The sequence below is a fragment of the Toxorhynchites rutilus genome, chromosome 3 (genome assembly GCF_029784135.1).
Source record: "Toxorhynchites rutilus septentrionalis strain SRP chromosome 3, ASM2978413v1, whole genome shotgun sequence".
Classification (NCBI taxonomy): domain Eukaryota; kingdom Metazoa; phylum Arthropoda; class Insecta; order Diptera; family Culicidae; genus Toxorhynchites; species Toxorhynchites rutilus.
Genome location: NC_073746.1, coordinates 149,537,831 through 149,557,655, shown reverse-complemented (window position 1 = coordinate 149,557,655; position 19,825 = coordinate 149,537,831). Strand labels below are relative to the sequence as shown.

General features: G+C 37.9%; 1 protein-coding gene across 1 annotated transcript in view; it reads right to left on the bottom strand.

Moving 5' to 3' along the window:
• LOC129777310 (sodium/potassium-transporting ATPase subunit beta-2-like) overlaps positions 1-19,825 on the bottom strand; it is a 76,575-nt gene that overhangs the window by 48,827 nt on the left and 7,923 nt on the right. Inside the window, exon 2 of the mRNA XM_055783536.1 lies at positions 17,769-17,976. Within this exon, the coding sequence (XP_055639511.1) occupies positions 17,769-17,913 (145 nt within the window). The 5' untranslated portion in view covers positions 17,914-17,976. The remainder of the gene's footprint in view (positions 1-17,768; positions 17,977-19,825) is intronic.

Sequence of the window (19,825 nt, the reverse complement as noted above, 5' to 3'; positions counted from 1 at the left end):
GGTCTTTCTGGGGCAAATATAAAAAATGTCCGTTGACGGAATTTGAAAGAACGAATTTCACTCTATATAATATGTGATTTTCAAAGATATGTTACTTTTTGTATTTGAGTAAATTAAGATTGAAATCATGAGTTTTTGGGTGCAAACCCATCAATAACTTTGAGCAGGATGAAGATATTGACAAGTTCTGCATCGCAAAATGTTGGTATTGATAAGCTCTAAAAGTCGTACGAAGACAACTCTGATGTAGAATTTTAAGTATAAAAGTTAGAGTAAAAAACCGTTTTTTCATGGTTACCCTAACGCAACTTAGTTAAAAAACAACTTTGTGGGAGATATTTGTTATATTTAGATAAAAACTGTTCCAGACTGTGAGAGTTCGACAAAGTTGTTACATTCTATCATGTGTAACAACTTTGTCGGCGCTCATTTTTATGTTATCAAAGATACGGTGTCCAAAATTGTCGATGAAATAAAAAAATCTAACTTTCTTATCTTTATAGATAGAGAAAAACATAGTTCTTGTCCATTTCTACATCTTCAACACTTATGTAGATATCTTCAGATGCTTTTTTAAATCTCCAAAGTCTAATCCTGGAACATCAGGTTTGATGTATTATTCTTGGCATATATTAGGCTGTCAAAAAAGTCCTGCGGTATTTTTTTTTAAATTTTCATTTGTTCATAAAATTAGTTACAATCATCTGTTTTAAGTCAAATATGCGCCGTTTTGTTCGATGACTTGTTCTCAACGAGATGCCAACTTCATAATACCCCTGTTATAGAAGCTTGCTTCCTTAGTGGCAAAAAACTCGGATAGCCAATTTTCACAGGCCTCTTTTGTGGCTAACTTCTGACTACCTAGCTCGTTCGCCATGGACAAAAACAGGTGGTAGTCACTTGGTGCAAGGTCCGGACTATACGGCGGATGCAAAAGAACCTCCCATCCGAGCACCCGGAGCTTCTGGCGCGTCACCAAAGAAGTGTGTGGCCTGGCGTTGTCCTGATGGAAGACAATGCGGCCTCTGTTTATCAAAGATGGCCTCTTCTTCATAAGTGCTTCAAGCGGTCCAGTTGTTGGCAGTACAGGTGCGAATTGAGCGTTTGGCCATAGGGAAGCAGCTCATAATAGATTATTCCTTGACAATCCCACCAAACACACAGCAGAAGGTTCTGGTCCTGGCCGTTAATGAGGGCTTGGCCACCGTCTGAGCCGCTTCAGCGGGCTTCGATCACGACCGTTTGCGCTTCACGTTGTCGTAAGTGACCCACTTTTCATCGCCAGTCACCATCCGCTTCAGAAACGGGTCGATTTTGTTGCGATTCAGCAGCGATTCACATGCGTCGATACAGTCAAAGATGTTTTTTGCGTCAATGTGTGTGGCACCCATACATCGAGCTTCTTCGTGAATCCAAGCTTTTTCAAATGGTTAATAACGGTTTGATGACTTATCCCCAGCTCTTGGCCGATGCTACGGCTGCTACTATGCCGGTCTTTCTCGGCTAATTCAGCGATTCTGTCGCAATTTTCGACGGCAGGCCTTCCGGAGCGTGGTGCATCTTTGACGACCTCTACACCAGAACGAAAACCTTGAAACCATCGTTGTGCGGTGGAAATGGAAACTGTATCGGGTCCATAAACTGCACAAATTTTATTGGCAGCTTGAGATGCATTTTTGCCTTTGTCATAGTAGTACTGTAAAATATGTCGGATTTTCTCTTTATTTTGCTCCATATTTGCGACACTATAACTCACGAACAACTTAACCAAACAAACCACTGTCAAGGACTATATTATAGCGCGCAAAAATACCTTTCCAACAAGCTATAGTATGACTCGATACAATGAATACAACTAGGACTACGCGCTTACAACGACACCTCGCGGAAATACCGCAGGACTTTTTTGACAGCCTAATATTACTCAAGAAAGTAAGATAAAGTGTTCTGGTGTCCGAATTAATCTAAGTGAATTCTGGTGTTTCAGTTTGTTTTGTTCAATTCAACAATCAGTAGCAAAACGTAGTTAAAAAAACATTTAAATAGGATTACGGTCGTAGTTGAATCTCTCTAGGTTATGTTTAACGACGTATTCCAGTGAGAGCGGGCGAATTCAACATTTTAAATATTCTTCAATATTTCCTGAACTGACTTAATTCCTTTCTTTCGCTTTGAGAACAATTTGAAAAACAAACTTTCAAAGGAAATGAATCTTCACGACAGTATGAGTGCAGATTTGGAATTTACATTCTCTGTGCTTCAGTAAGAAAAAGATAAACGATGTTATTTATTTTTTATAACTCTATATGAATAAAATAGGTGAAATGGGGGAAAAAATTGCATGACCTCGTCATTGCTGCAACGATATTCGAATCTGTAGGAATCAACGAATCTGTAAATTCTGTATGAAACTCAAAAAAATGTAATCTGTATCTACAGATTCTTGGTTTTAAAAAGTCTAAGAAATCTGTAGAAATGTTCCAGCTGCATCTATCGGTGCTTGCTTACTGGATGCTGTTAAACCCGTGTAAGCATGTATTTTGCTTTATCATCTTGGCTCAGCAAACACACCTCATTCTGCCCCAGAATCAAAGCTAGCTGCTCAAGCATATAGGAGTCTGTATAGGGTTACGTAACGATCACGGTTACCCCCACTCCCCCCTATGTACATAAGGTAACACAAGCTCGAACCCCCTCCCCCCTACTTGCGTTACGTAATCTGTGCACGGCGCCTTACTAGGTCCAGATTATTTTATGCATATACCTACAGGTCGGACTCGATATAAAAAAAATATTTTTTGAACTGTAGATAATCGAATCATAATATAATCAGTCAGTATACAATTGAGTTATATACATACATACTCAATTGTATACTGACTCGATTATATATAAGTCGAACCTATGCATGAACTAGCGTCATTTATTAATACTTAGTTGAGATTTCATAAGCCAAATAACACGTCTTGAATGTATTCCGAGGGGCAAGCTCTAGAATACGCGTAACCACAGCGCAAGTCGAAGGAAATTTCTCTGACGAAAAATCCCCCGGCCAGAACAGGAATCGAGCCCGAACACCCGGCATGATAATGTGAGACGCTAACCACTCGGCCACGGGTGCTACAACAGAATAGTTCTACGTAGCGTAATTTTTTAATTAGAACCAGTTTAAGGCAAACCGAGCCTGAAACAGAGCAAAAGTTTAATAACTCTGTCATTGTTGGAGTTCGAACATATGCGTAGAAGGATTTTTTCGGTAACTGTAACTGTGCTTTTAAAATAGCAATTCGTAAATTAATTGACGCCATATTCAATTTTAAGATATCCTGTGAGGATCATTCGTGTGTAATTTGAGATGTTATAAAAATTGTCATTATTTTTGCATGAACGAACATTGATCAAATCACAGAAAAACAATTCCCCCAAATTATATTTTATACCTGTTGTCCAATTTATCCAATTTCAAGATTAACACGAAACAAACAATCCATTGAAGTTTCCCTCGGTTTCATTTGACGTTTTACATGCCGGTCCAGTTAGCAAGCGAATATCGATGACTGGTCTTCCTTTCTCGCCCAGTTACCGAACGAATACTGTATTGGAACAATAATTTAATACTTGTTCAAAGATCAGTTGATAGCATTGGTTTTGATTTGGAACAATTTAGGGAAACAAAACCTGGTGTTCAGAAGTGTTGTCACGTCAGAAAAACAGACGATTTTTTTTAGTTTATCTGATGGTTTAAAGATGAAATATCTTCATAAGTAGTAAAATATGATTCAAATCCCCAATTTTTAGTAAATATTAGTTCACAAAAATGAATGAAGGAACAGAAAAATAAAAGAGTCACGTTTTCACGTTCTGGAAAATCGAAATAAATATGAACATATTATAAAAGATAAAAAGGGTTATCCATTAACAACTTGACAGTTTTATGTCTTTGTGTGAACGAACCCATAGAAAATTTTAATGATATGTCAATGTCAAAACTTTAGTCAAAAACAACATGAGCAATTCCACTTTGAATCAGCCGGCTGCCGATTCGTCTCTCTCCAATTTTTTGAAACTTGGTACACATGATGAAAGTCATAATGTCCAGCAGCCGTGCGCGTTTTCTAATATTTCACGAAAATGATTTTAACTCAATTAAATTGGTTATATCTCGAGAATGGTTGGTCTTTGGTTGGTTACGATTTCACAAAGTATTGAAATTTCAAAAATTTCCAAAAATTATATCTCCATTTTGTTGAGTTTACCACATCACCACTATACGTCAAACTTTAAAATTTTTCAAAATTTGAAGGACTTTCCCATAGAAATATACAAACAAATACCGAAAGGTGGGCGATTTGAGAAATAAAAGTTTTAAATATAGAATTCAATTTTCGAGTAATTTTTTAACAGTGCATTTAAAATGTTATTTTTCCTAAATGGTTCATGAATTTTCCAACAACTTTGTCAAACATCATATTTTAATTAAAATTTTAGTTCAAGTTTCAATAAAATCGAAGAGGGTCGCGTAAAAAATGGGCTGTTTTTCGGCTGATTTGGGATGGAGTTGCTCACATGATGAAGTATACGAACGAGCACCGTCTAATAGTTATTGAAAATTATTGAGGGAAGTGGGGGCATAGGTCACCCTAAGGAATATGCCCATTTCTAGCGTCCACATACCGAATCAAATTCAGTTCCTCGAAGAATATTATAGTTCAACTCATTGTTCTTCAAGATAGCAAACGGCTTTTACTATAAAAATCCCAAATCGTATACTTTTCATCATTAGAAAAAAAGGTGAAAAATTGAACTTTTTTTTTTTGCTTGGAGGTAAAGTGGTCAACTAGTGGGGGCAAAGTGGTCACCCGCACTTATCAAGCTAATTGGGACAGATTTAAGCGTTTTTTTCGTCCAAATTTACTCAAATCATATTTGATATAGCAGGTACATGTATGAAATAAGTTTGGCCTATTCAGTCTCAATTTAAATTTTGTCTTGCATACAAAAACGTAGTAAGAAACACATAACGTTCCGCATAATGAAGCTTGGTTTAGTTGGAGTGGCATATTTTCCCAGGGTCAAAGTCACAAAAGGATCTTCTTCAAGAGCAGAATGTGATGAGGTATATCAGCTTTAGTAAACAGAACATTGTAAGTTGTTATTCTCCTATGACCACTTTGCCCCCAAACAACGAAATAGTTTCTATGTTAATTAATCGCTGAGGTTAAACAAAATATCTGTTCACTTCTCCTAGAATATGTGAACAGTTGTCCTAACTGATGATTTGTCCAATATATCAGATTGAATAAACTAAATTCCACGAGAAATTCCTTAGATACCATGCGCACAGAACTACGGCCGAATGGCTATCGAGAGAGCAATTTCTGTTTTTATTTGTATTTTGACATGCAACAGCTTTACTGAAGTACAGGGTGACTCAAAAGTCATTAAGTTCTTCAAACATAAGGTGACTATCAATACGGCACCTATAGTCAACAGTTATATTGCCAAATAAACAGGTGACCACTTTGCCCCCACTACCTCTACCGAAACTCCGTGTCGAGGGATGCAACTTTAAGTGCGCTAACTCCAAATCAGTCTATTGCATGGCGCACACAAGAACGCAGGCCACTTGACCATATGAAGCTTCTTCTTCTCCGAATGGGCCGGGACGAATCTTGAAGAAAATTATTACACTTGTTGAAGTTCCATTTGAAGGTAGCCGGTGATACATTTCTGTGACAGCTTTTGCGAATTGAAGTTTGTATTTATTCCCTTGAAATAGCCGAGATAAAAAATCCTCCGGAACGTGAATCGAATCGGTGGTATGTTTAAATAAATTTGAGCTTCTAATAGTTTTTTTTACGATATCCAACTTGAATGTTATAGGAAGTGACCACTTCCATGTCAAGACTTACGTGACTTGAGCACCAGAAAGTTGGACATCAAAGATAACATTTTAATGAAATTAAAGAATGATACACTTGAAAACTGAAAAATCCGTACGTAATTTTGGAGCACTTGCATCGTTGTAGTATAGTAGTCTCAATTTTAAAAAGAGTTCCAGCATTCATAAGCTTCAAATATTGTTTGTGGCGGAAAGTTTTCAACCGATCTAGTTTACTTTTTATTAAAACATTACATTAACTCATTCGGAAAAGGAAGTGTTGCAGAAATCATTACTGACAAACCCGAATAACTTTCATATCGTGTTCCTATTTTACTGATACTCTTAAACTGCCATTGATAATAATTAGAAGATCGTATAATCTTCGATGTTTGAAAAATTTATCACTTCCGGTGTACTACCGAAGTTCTGTTGTTGATGGGTGAACCGGCAACTATTTTGTGAATGGTTCCAAAATCAGTTTGTTTCGAAAGCTTGTTAGTTTTTTCTCAAAAAAAAAAAAAATTATAGGAGGTTGTGTCCAAGATACGACCGCATTGTTGACGTAGAACTACGCTGTTATTTTATATAAGTCGCTTGTTTATATATTATTCTATAATGCTTTGAAATTTTAGAAACAACTGCTTAGTAGAATAGTCTCTGAATTGATTTTTTCATTGTAGAATCAGTTGACGATAATTGATTGATGATTCATTCTTGCCCTCGCAAAACAATCGTATGTCGCAATTTATTTCATGTCAATGCATTGAAAATTTACCTCGAAGGCTATTCCGGTGGCCTTTTTCGAAATTGACATAGACTCGGCTACAGTCGATTATATACATGTTGCACCAGTACCATTATTCCATATCTCATAACTACATCAATATATCTTTGGCACCGCATGGAAACAAGAACAATGACAACACTTGCAAGTATCAAATATCATGCTACATGTTATTTAGTATTGCCTCAAAGGAATCGCACCTCTAGATATCGTTCGTACAAACTAAGCGTAAACCAAGCGCCAAACAAGCGTTGGCCATAGCATGCATACAGAGCCATACATTGGTGGCTTGAAACTACTAGCAATATAAACATTTCTCATCATTTTGCGCTATTCTCAAAAGAAACGCTTCTGTTAATATAACTGGCCTCGAAAAGAGTTGCATTACTTGTTCATGCTCGAGAGAAGCGCAGCTGTCACCCTTAGTGGAGGAAGTTTTGCTACTGGCAAGCAAAACCTAATCACATACAAAATTCACATTTACTTTCTTGATGACAACAAGAGAAATAAACTCTTTTTGTTAATAACAACCTCGAAAACAGAAGCAATGCTTCATTATGATCAATATTAGCGCAAATGCAATCCTAGTTGAAGGCAGTTTTGCGACTGGCACGCGAACCCAAATAACTTATAACATTCCAGTAAGACATTCAAGATGCTTGGTATTCCCAAATAATTTTTTGGTGCACAACCTTAACGTCTGCTTCGCCATAACGTCAGTTTAATGCATTGATGCATTCTCAAAGGCACCAACGAAGCCCTTATGAAGACGGAAAATAAACAATGTTAACTGCTTGGAAAAAGACTGAATTATGCCACACAGCTTGTACTCTGCTATAACACCCATCGATGCGAATTCGCTGATAAGTTTGTCAACAGCGACCGCCTTCACCACCAGCGGGGAGAGCTTGATTTTGGTTGCCGCCTGGGCGTTTACATTTTCGACCGACGCGCCGAAATCGCCTACATCGCTGTTGTTCGGTGCGGTGTCACATTCGCGAAGGCTCGGTTCAGTGCAAGCGCTTTTCACTGCACCAACACCGCGTGCATCATTAGATGACGCTTACCTCGAAATTTTATTGCCCCTGGCAATGCGTTCGTTTTTTGCAGGGCTCGAACCTGCCTTCCTCTTCTTCTTGCTCATAACACACTACGTGAAGCGTCCAATTTATGACGCGGAAAGAAGAACATACGATACGAATAACGCGAAAAACGAACAGAAAAATCAAACGACGATTTCCAAGTTGGATTACCACTGGTGGGGTCCAATCTTAGATCGAAGCGCAGCGAAAGCAAAGTGAACTGGATTACTCAACAGTCCGATGCCGAATGAAAGTTTGCCTCAGCGAGATCCACTGTTTATACTCTAGGCAAGTATTCCCTTCATTCTTTTTCTTCCTTTGTTCACGGAGACTTTAAATCCTACGATTTCCCCTCCGTTGGTCGTCGATAAGTTGCTCGTTATTGATAGCTCTGTTCGGGAAAGCACTCAAATGGACAGAACAAATGTATGGGAAAATAGAAACACTTAAAGTTTTCATGAATTTTAACCATTTACTAAACAGGGGATTCTAATGTATGGCATATTAAACAAATCTTACGGAATTTCCGATTCGTTTAGTATGTAAATCGCCAGAATCCGTTCGCAGCAAAAATAGTTATTAACGTTAACTTTGTTTCATAGAAACGTGACCTGTTTTCTGATTTGACACCCTTAATGAAAGACGTAATTCTACGTCAAAAAAACTATAACCTAAAACCGTTTTATTAATATGATGGATAACTGCTCTGAGGGGATTAAATTTTCTCTGATAATAGATTAATATGAGATTTTTCTACAAATGCCGAATGCAGGATCAGGGAATAATTAGAAATATAAAACTAATCTACCGAGAAAAATTAGAATCGTCAATCATGTTAAATTCAGAAACACTGAACAAGACACTACAAACATTGAAAGATGTATTATTTTGGATTTTGTTACTATTCAAGTCTCGACACCATGTTTATGATTCCATGTGAAACTTGTTTATGATTTCTGCTCCTAAGACTGGAATAGTTGAACCAGAACTCGGAGAAGAAAGAATGTATCGCAGTGTCACATGTTATCAGTATAGAGAATGTGTAATTAGATATTGATTTTGAGGAAGATGAAGAAGTAACTTAATGCATACAGATATCAACTGAAAATAACAGCTCTGAAATATGTGATTGTATAACATGAGCAGAAGAAAATTAACACAGAATGACAGTAAATAATTCAAGTTACAAGATTGAATATTGAACTCCCGGCCCCGTTAGGCTGACGCCATATGAGCCTTATAAAAATATATATTTTGGATAAAAAAAAAGATTGAACGCGCAAAACAAATCACTTTTATAGTATACGAGCGTTTCTTAGGAAATATAGAAGAAATTGCTGTGAGGAATGCTTTGCAACAATAATCTCGATATGTTATCTTGCATTGTGTAATAAGATGTTGTATTACAGCTTATTTGATAAATAATGTAATAAATGTTTTTCTATATATTTTGCATATCACAGGGAAAAAAGTGTTTACATTATACATATTGGAGATGAAACGCAGCATTTTTTATTACAAAAAAAAACTGTTTCGTATATCTCACGTTTCCATTATATCACGCGAAAATTTTTTTTGAGCGTGATATAATCGAGACGTTACTGTATTTTCATCACAATCTTTTCAACAAGCAAAATATGCGTTATTTGTGATGATGCAAAACCAAATGTGCTTCAAGAAACACCGTTTCATCCGCAATATATTACTGTTTGGTGTGGTTTTCATGCCGGAAGAGTGATTGGGCCTTATTTCTTCGCCGATGAGAACGACCGTCATGTTACCGTCAATGTAGAGCACTATCGCGTCATGTGGGAAGACTATTTTTGGCCAGAATCGGATGATCTTAACATCAATGATATTTGACGGTCAATGATCAACAAGACGGTGCTACTTGCCACACAGCGCACGTAACAGTGGATTTATTAAAAAGTAAGTTTTGATGTAAGTAAGAACGTGTTATTTTGAGAAATGGATATGGATTTCTTTTTTTTTGGGCTATGCCAAGTAGAGTGGCAATGGATGTATGAAAAAAAATCATCATCCAACTTCAAAAATCGATCATGCGCAATTTGTTTATTGGCCCAAAAAATGACCTGTGCAAAGTTTCAGCTCAATCGGACATGATTTAGGGGTGTCTCAAAAGGTTTTTTTTTAATTTTTTGATCCTCGAAAATCTTTCAAGGGGGGAGTAAAGGAAATTTGGAAAATCTATTTTTTTTCGACACCAAATGACTTAAAAATGCATGAAACGTCGAGTTCTTTTGGGACTCAGCCTGACAGGCAACGAAGGTATGGAAAAAAAATTGTCGAATTTCATTAGTCCAAAAAAATGACCTGTGCAGTGTTTCAGCTCAATCGGACATAATTTAGGAGCACTCAAAGTTTTGTTTTGTTTTTTTGGCCATTCAGGCCAAAAACTCCAAATTTCCTTTATTCCCCCTTGGAAGACTCTCGAGGATCAAAAAACCAAAACTTTGAGCGCTTTGATGCACCTCTAAATCATGTCCGATTGAGCTGAAACTTTGCACAGGTCATTTTTTTGGGCCAATAAAAATGTACATGGTCGGTTTTTGAAATTTGACATGACCATTTCCGCTGCCATCCTAATGCCAAGTCACTGGTCTATGCCAACAAGCCAGTAATTTCAGAAGAGCTCAGAGACAACATTCAGCGCAAAATTCGAAACATCCCGGTCGAAATGTGTGCCGGAGTAGTGGTAAATTGGGTCCAACGGATCGATCGCTGTAAACGGGCCCCGTCATTGAATAATAATCGTGACCAGGACACTAGAACTTTGCTCAAGGAACAAAGAGTAATCACATTATTATAACCGTCTCAGGACGAAAATAAAAAGGGAAATACATTTTACTGGCGAAGTCGGACCGTAAGCATTGTCTGCTTTTGAATTTATCAGACAAGTTTCGATATTGGCTAAAGCCAACCGTGTACGTCAAATCTGGGGTGACATTGCGCATTTCGAAACGAGTGATTTATGTTCGTTTCGACCATTTAGACAAATTTTGCTCTAAATCTAGTACACCGAACTTATGAACTTGAAAAAGATACATAATACTAAAACCAATTCGATTTGAGTTCGAATTTTCTCGAAACGAGTTACTGCGCAATGCCACCCCTGACCTAGTGAAAAATGCTGCCATCTAGTTATTTTATGAGTGAAATGAAAGTAGGTAATTGTATTCAGGATCCGAATCAACTCCGTCTAACCTTGACCATCTAGTCCAGGGTTATAGGGATGCAGGGTTACCAATAGCACTTTTAATTGTTCTTCTATTTAATGTATTTACAGTACATGCTACGTGGCAAATACCAGGTTTATTAACAAAAAATAACAGAAAAATGCAATTCGTCAAGAAGTATAAAACGTATTTGTACTGCACCAATCTGATTTAACTATCGAGATAGTGGGGAAAGAGAAGAACACCTTAAGTAGAATTCTCCAAAAAAATATATATAGTTATCTTACTAAGAATCGCCTGTGTCCCTGTTAATAATAAGAAATGTTTTTAGACAAAAAATTTTGCTGAATTGATGTGTCCGGCATCTTTGAAAAAATAAGAAAGAGCAGGGAGAGACGGACACTTGAAGGGAAAGATGAACACTTACTGAAAGATTATGTTTTGAAATTCAAGTTGATGTACTTGGAAGTGTACAAAATCAGAATAGGAAACGACCCTATAAATCAATGGCCTACGTAGGCATCTGCTGACGACTAAGAAATAATGTTCACACGATGGAGACCTACATCAGCGATTATCGGCCTCCGCGGCGTAATAAAACGCACTACAATGTATGGAACAAAGCGAGTTCCAAGAAATCGTCCGTAATCTAAACACACAATGTTCGGCAGTGACAAAGTGGAGAATTCAATCACCATGCACGATGTCGCGTCCTATTCCGTGGACGGCGCATTTATCGTGGCGATAATAATCGCCATCATCATTTACCACTGGCGGAGGAACGCCAAGCGACTACAACAACGGGAAGGGGCGCAGCGGAGAAGCCGCCTGGACCATGCAAGCGCTATTTGAGCAGACGGCGCAGGACACACATGCGGAGGAGCACATTTTGTGCTTACCAAGCACCAAGTATCAAATGCACACGAAGGCAAGAACATTCGAACCACATCAAACTCTGTAAAAATAAGAAATAAAATAACCAGTCTAAATCTAACCGCCGAAGTGTCCGTACATTTATCCGAAATCCATGTTGGGCCTTTGCCCAACATTAGTGATTAGCATTATTCAAAAAACAGTACTCAACAGGTTTATGAGGTCTACAAATGGGTCTTACAAATGATTAAACAAAAAGGCCTGACTAAAATCATCTAAAAGAGCATTGTAATTTTACTCATTTTTTCATGTTTTAAACCAGTGGTGACCAGGTATAGACATGGTGCATTAGAATTTTCATTATAACTGCGTGCCGCAATATTTTTTTTCTTACTACTGTCCATAATGAAATGTAAAATATACGTATTTAACTGGTACTTTTTTGACTCACTTTTTATTTCAAAATAGTTCTATACCTGCAAAATTCATTACTCGAGATCAAAATGAAATAAAGACCCAACATTTTATTGAAGGTATAAAAGTATCCAGAATTATCAGTTTTGGCAAAATTATTCGATTATCTCTTCTTCACACAGAGTCGAAAACGCTGATGCTATTCGTTAATCGCTGCAGCTTCTCGATAGAATTCTTTGACGATTGGAAATTCCAATGAGAAGACAAGCTCCTCCAACTTGGCCTAAGGTGAATAATCCGAGGGATTGGTAAATGGTCAATCATTTGCGGAGATGAAGTCTGGTATGTTTGTCGTTAGTCTCGTTTTTTAACCGTTCTAGGAGTTTTCTGCATCGTTTCAAACATATTCGCTTCAGTTTGGACGTTAATAAAAGACTCACACATCGATGTACCCACCAATTCATTTCAACAGATGGACGCTCTTGTTTACGAAGAGGATTACGTTGAACGCGTTCATGATCAGCATAGATAACATTGTGCAGCCGTACCGACCTGTTGTAGTGTACGGAACACGAATCATTCATTGATAGAAAACAGTTTGAGCAGTTCGTAGATATGTTTTGACGTTTCACCGCACTTAGATAACGAGATAATTGCCACACGTTCTCGTACAGACCGAACTTTATTGTTGCTAGGGAACCGAACAAGTACTGATGGAACCACGAAACTTGGTGAGAGTGAGGGGGAACATCAAACTACACGACTGCAAGTGGAGGCGATCTGGCGTAGTTGTAACATCCATGCCTCTCACGCTAAAGGTCACGAGTTCAATTCTCACTCCCGACATTCTTCCAAAAATGGAAGTAAAAAGTGACGAACCAGCCAAAATGAGTTGAAAATCACTATAATACAGATAAAAAAAAAAAAAAAAAAAAAAATACACGACTGCAGTGTTACCACTTTTCTTCGCTCCAAATTTGTCTGCTGAGAGTAGTCGTAATTTCACTGACAGAATTATGGCTATACTGGATAATGTGAATACGGTATCACGATTAAATTGGACGTTTTAGCAATCATCAAAAACTTTCTACAATATTTTTTTGTTTGTTTCAATTTAGAAAATCCTTAAATACAAACATAGTCCAACACCGTTTCGTTTTCAATCGAACTACTTTTCTTGAGCCATTTTATCTTAGTCAACTTGAATGTAAGAGATAGCGAAGCAAAGTGGTGGTTAGTGGTTGACTACCAGTGATTTTGTTCCTTGACTTTGATTACACTTCTTTCATAATTGAAACAATTGCTAACAAGTATTTGTGGATTCAAACAGAGAAGTAAAAAATGAGCAATTTATTAATTCTGGAAACGCCTCCGGAACAAATCTGGAATAGAAATCCAAGACATAATGATTTTCAAATTTGTCACACAGCTCTAAATCACACTGCGTTTCAATGAGTTCCATTTGGTTCCATACAGATGGAGAATTCTTTCATGTGTTTTGAAGTACCGAAATCTGCGAGAAAAAACAGCATTAATCGACTGGAGTGCATCAACATTTTTCCTAGTTGTCGACACTTGAGAAATTCTCAATGTCAGAAAATGGGTAAAATGAAAATTTGAACTTGAGTTTGTTTTCAAGTGAAAAAAAGAATGAAGAGAAGAAGAAATGAAGCTTTGAACTCACGACGATCCAATGCATGCGAGTTGGTTGATGATTTGGACGATATCCTTCATGTCATCCTCGAATCCTGCATCCATAGGAAAAAGGCAAGCCAATTCCTCGGTAACTTCGAAATTAACTTCGAGTTAAATACATAGTCGACAGTTCGTTCTTTCTAACTTTCAAACAAACAATTTTCGCTCCTATTTCAGCCAATTTTCCAGCACAGAATGTGGCAACAAACTTGTCTATTCTTGACGCATGTTTCGACTCATATTTTCGTTTCAGATTGAAACTCCAAAACAGCAGCTGCTTTATTACAAATAAAATAAACCATGATTTATTCACGTAAAATAATACATTTCAGACAATTTTCCCTGGAATACTCGTCCTTCGCCAGCCACTTTTCTCTTTTTACTAGGCTCCCATTTTGCTTCAATTTACACAACACACAATGCGATAAAAAAGCGATTTTCAATATACACTGAAAGGGTGAATGAACTCGACTGCCCTCTAATGGCGAGAACACAGCAAAATCGAATGAATTTTCTCCCAAACTTTCTCTCTCTTTTATGAACATACGAGTACATTGAAAAAGTTTCCAGTAGTTAAGCCTGGTTTATACGTTGTCAGTTACTCTGTCGCAAGTAAACGCCAAACGATCCGAAGAATTATGAACGTAGCCATATTATGAAATACCCATATTTTTTGAAATTTTTCATATATGGGGCTACTCGCAATCGAACTACTTCGGTTTTTTTGGCTACTCACCTGTTTACCCCATACATACAAATCAAATGTCAAATTTTATGGTATGGGTACGTTCGTAATTCTTCGGATCGTTCGGCGTTTACTCGCAACCGAGTAACTGACAACGTAAAAACCCGGTTTTACTGCCGTTACTTGCTCGAATTTATGCGAGTGTGAGCAGAACAGAACCAAAAACTTGAAAAAGTCCTTTGAGTACTAACGAGAACAAATGTCAGAAGGTCAAACCCGAGAAGTCCGGAAAAAAACGGAAAAGAAAACCTCGTTGATCAAACTATGTGGCATAACTGGCGCAAAGTCTTTCTGCAAGGCCGTGATGATTGAAAGAGAAAGTCCATTAAGAGAATAGATCAAAACAAATAGGTCCTGTTGAAAAGTCAAGCGTGATATGTATAAGAAAACAATATGGGGCGGTCTCCGTAGCCACATTGGTTGCTCGTTCGCTTAGTAAGCGATCGATCGTGAGTTCAAAACTCAGGGCCCTCATTGACCATCTTTGTGTTGTTACAGAATAACTACGCCCACGCAACAATCATCAGCGATGGAGATCGATCCACGGTCGAAATAAGATCGATTCATCTATACAACTGCTCTGCTCTGCAAGACACATCGGAATGCTGTTCTATTAATAACACATCAATGATCATATCAACTGTCTCCGCTGACCGGTCTAACTGGACAATGGAAGAACAGAAAGAATAACGCCTAAATGGCTACTGTGTAAATGTGGCATATGCAATTTTTTTTTCCAAAATATATATTTTATTAAGGCACATGTGGCGTTAGCCTGACGGGGCCGGGAGTCCAATATTTTGACAATTTTTGTCTTACAACTATGTTAGTAATATGTAACCGATTACTCGCGGTTGGCTCGAGGTTAGTATTACAAGTGTTCTCATAATTGGTATGTTGCAGTCTTCGATGCTCTGTACGTGTGCCCGACACGGGATACTTCCTATTGGGATGCAGCCGACCATTAATCAGCAACGCCCCCCTAGTCTGTACCCCATATCTAGCGTGGTGCGTCTTTCTCGCCTCGAGGAATCCAGGATAGAATGGTCACTAGCCGGTGCAATCATCAGCTCGTGTAGAGTTGTCATGAGCGGTACAACCTTTGGCTCTTGTTGAATGATCTGTGGACTGCACAACCTTCGGCCCGTGCATCTGTAAAGAGTGTGTGTATGTATTGCCGCGACTAAGTAAAAGTTTATCGTTTGGATAGGAGGGATATAAAACGGGGACACAACGAAGGAAACATCATTAAACGTTGACATCGGCGTTTCTGAGGAACAGGTATAGATGAAGCAGAAGATCAGGATCACGGCTACCTAAGATATCCCGGACGGGGATATCCGATTGTCTGCCTTGTGCTCTCAGTGCTCTAGAGAGCTGAGAGCGAGCAGCATGGAACCGGATACACGACCAGACAACATGCTCGATGTCGTGGTAGCCATCGCCACAATCACAAAGATTGTTTGCTGCGAGCCCAATGCGATAGAGATGCGCGTTTAGGTTGTAGTGATTGGACATAAGCCGAGATATCACGCGAATGAAATCACGACGTACATTCAATCCCTTGAACCATGCACTCGTCGAGACCTTAGGGATAATCGTGTGTAACCAACGACCGAACTCATCACCACTCCACATGCGCTGCCAACTTACGAGCGTATACTGACGAGGAATGTGGAAAAATTCATTATAAGCAATTTGCCTTTCAAAAAGTGTGCCTTCTAAAGCGCCCACCTTAGCTAGCGAGTTCGCTTTCTCATTCCCCGGAATCGAGCAATGAGAGGGAACCCATGCTAAGGTAATTTTGAATAATTTTTCGACCAAAACACTCAATAGTTGTCTTATTCTTGTTAGGAAATAAGATGAGCGTTTATCAACTTTCATTGAGCGGATTGCCTCTATTGAGCTGAGACTGTCTGAAAAAATAAAATAGTGGTCGATGGGCAATGTTTCAATGATCCCTAATGCGTAATATATCGCACCCAGTTCAGCGACATACACGGAACAAGGATCTTTGAGTTTGAAAGAGGCACTGGAATTTTCATTGAAGATGCCGAAGCCAGTGGACCCGTTTATGAATGAACCGCCAGTAAAGAACATTTTATCAGATCCAACTTTCCCATATTCTGCCGAAAATATCGGCGGAATAGAATCGGAGCGTAGGTGATCTGGGATTCCATGGATTTTTTGTCGCATGGACAGATCAAAAATGACAGAGGAATTGCAGAAGTATGGGAAGCAAACTTGGTTGGAGATGCCTGGTGAAGGGTGCACGTCGTGGGTAAGGTACTCATGGTATAAAGACATAAAACTTGACTGAGGAGTCAGTTGGAGTAGATTTACGAAGTTATCAATCAGTTATCAATGGATAACTTCGTAAATCTACTCAATTTGTATAAAAGGGAATACTCTTACGCCGAAAAATAGCAACTGTGTAATGTGCTGATAATACATGTGATAAACATGTGACATGTACACGATTAAAATTCGGATCTGTTACAGCTAAAATGCCTCTGAGCCCAAAATAAACAAATGAGATAAAAAAATGAAACAATAATCCGAAACTAGCCGACCTGCCAAGCTGTCACTATTCAAATTCTACCAAACGATGGTATGGCGATGATGGCGTTTTTCGTATTCAAGTAATCATTTCCTGAAATATTGATAATTATAGACAAAAGCGTAATTTATTCAATCGGAGATATAAGAAATCTGTAGTGTAGGTTCCAAATAGAACGCACGAAGATGAAAACGAAAGCTGAATAATTAAGCTAAATGCATTTGTTAGTCTTGGTTTCATAAATATTTTATGAGTTTATGAGTTAGCATAATTCCTCATCTAAATTATAGTAAATGTGAATTAGTTTTCAGAATGTTACATATAGATACTTAATATTATGAATTACGTTATAAATTTATAACTTTAATCACCTACGTGACTTCGATTACATACAAAAAAGCAATATTTATATAAATTATTATATAATTTTAATATTGTAATATTGTCAAATTTGCAAACTGTACCAACGTACGGATCCTACTAAAATTTATTTCATGATATATGTACGTATGGAAACAAGGTTGCAATACTTACACCAGCTGGAAGGCGTCCGGCCAAAAATTTCACCATCGGATGGATTCCATAAAAAAAGCTTAAACGTTTCCATTGCCGTCCGCGTGTTCGGAGAGCGGTAGTACTGCTGGAACTGGTCAAAAGGTTCTTCCACTTGTTTCGGCATTTTGGCGGGTGCGTTGATCTGATGTTTTCTTCAAACGGAACGCTGGAACGCACACACTACTACCTGGAATTGTTCAACGACAGCAGGACGAACGAAAGATAAATAAATCTATTCCCTTTCAGCGGCATGGTGTCGGTTTGGGGTGAGTGCGAAAAAAAAAATGCAGAGCATGGATGCTGCTTCTATCTGCGAGCTTGTGTCTGGGGATGGGTTTGAGATTTTCTAAACAAAGACGGCACGCTTCATTGAAAGTTATGCGTCGCCGAGGATTTTTTCATCAATTGCCGCCATTCTGTCGGCGCCATTGTAACTAGATTCTATTTACTTCTACCAGATTCGGTGGCATTGGCGGCAGTGAACTCTATTTCGTCATTCAAATTAAGCAATATTAGGAAATGATCTGAGTGGTTATCGCTCAGTTTTTTTTCTAGTTTATTAAATGGAATACTATCGGATGATATGATATTACGACAACAATCTGCTAATAGCCCAGCGTGTGGGTTGAGTGGGAACATGAGTGATGAATATAGAAAAAATGGAAATTTGCTCGATTCATCCATTATTATAGTTGTTAAGGGCTTGGTTGTTTTCTACGGAATGTGTAATGCGTTGTGTTTATCGGAATGTGGATTTCTAGGTCAAGACTATTTTATTGGGACAAGACGATCCTTTGCCAATTACTCATTTCAATCTTCTTTTGCAAATTTGCTTCGGGTTCTGAGTTGAATCTGATTTTGATTGATTTTGCTATGCTGAGAAAGTTTGATTGTGGAAAAAAAAATCAAATAGAACCAGAACAAACTTTATGGTACCTCAATTAAATTATTTCATCTTTAGCAATAAATGAAACTGAGTGGATTGTATTGGCTTCTATGTTTGTATAAGTCCCAAAGAAAACAGCACTTTATAGTAGTTTTTTTAAACTCAGAGATCTACGTGTGTCTCTGACGTTCTGTCGAAATTTCATAAGTGAAGACGTTAAGAAAACGTTTCGTTACTGGCAGTGCGTTTGTTTTCATTGGTGCAAATATGATTATCGTACAACGTGCAAATATTGGGTTCTGTTTTCAACTTGTTACCGCAACATAATGTACGATATATGTGTCTAATACTTATTACAGACATATAACTGTACTAGCGTTGTACTCCGAACATTGTATGTCTGTCAGCATGTACAGCGCTAGAACCATGCAAGCAACTCGGTACAATCGCAATATCTGTACCGACCTGTTTCACTGTTGAACATGGCTTGTCAGCTTGTCAATTCCAACTGTGCGCGGTGTTTATAGATGGGTAGTGGTGGGTAGCATGAACAAATTTTGACAATATCGAATCAAAACACTTGGTAAATATTTCAAAAGTTCCCATCTGCATCAATAGATTCTTCTTATTGACTTTCTTTTGAGTTAATAACTTAGATGTGGAAATATGTTCGTTGTGTTTGATAGTTTAGACGCTAGAAAAAAAACCTTTTTGCATAAATGCAATAGATTCAAATTTCTGATTGTCAGCTTGACAAGCGGTACAATGTACAACCAAAATATGTGTGCCATGTTACGATGGAACCTGTACAACGCTAGTGCAGTTGTATGTCTGTCCACGATATAAGGTCACATGATATAGATTTTTGATAAGAATTTCAAGAGTATTAAGGGGAACAACGCACAAAATACTCCGTTCAGCAAGTAATGTTCTTTTAGAACATGGAATGATAACTTTGAAGTTTTTTGTTCATATCCTTTAATCGACGTATTAAATTAAGGCTCTGCCACAGTGGAGTTCGATCTCATTTTTGGAGGCTTCGTATTTTAAAAAAAGTGGAGTATATAAATACGAGCGGTTTGAGGTTATTCTCCATGAATGAAATCCATATTTATCAAAAATTTATCATATAAAACAGAATTGCTTGGTC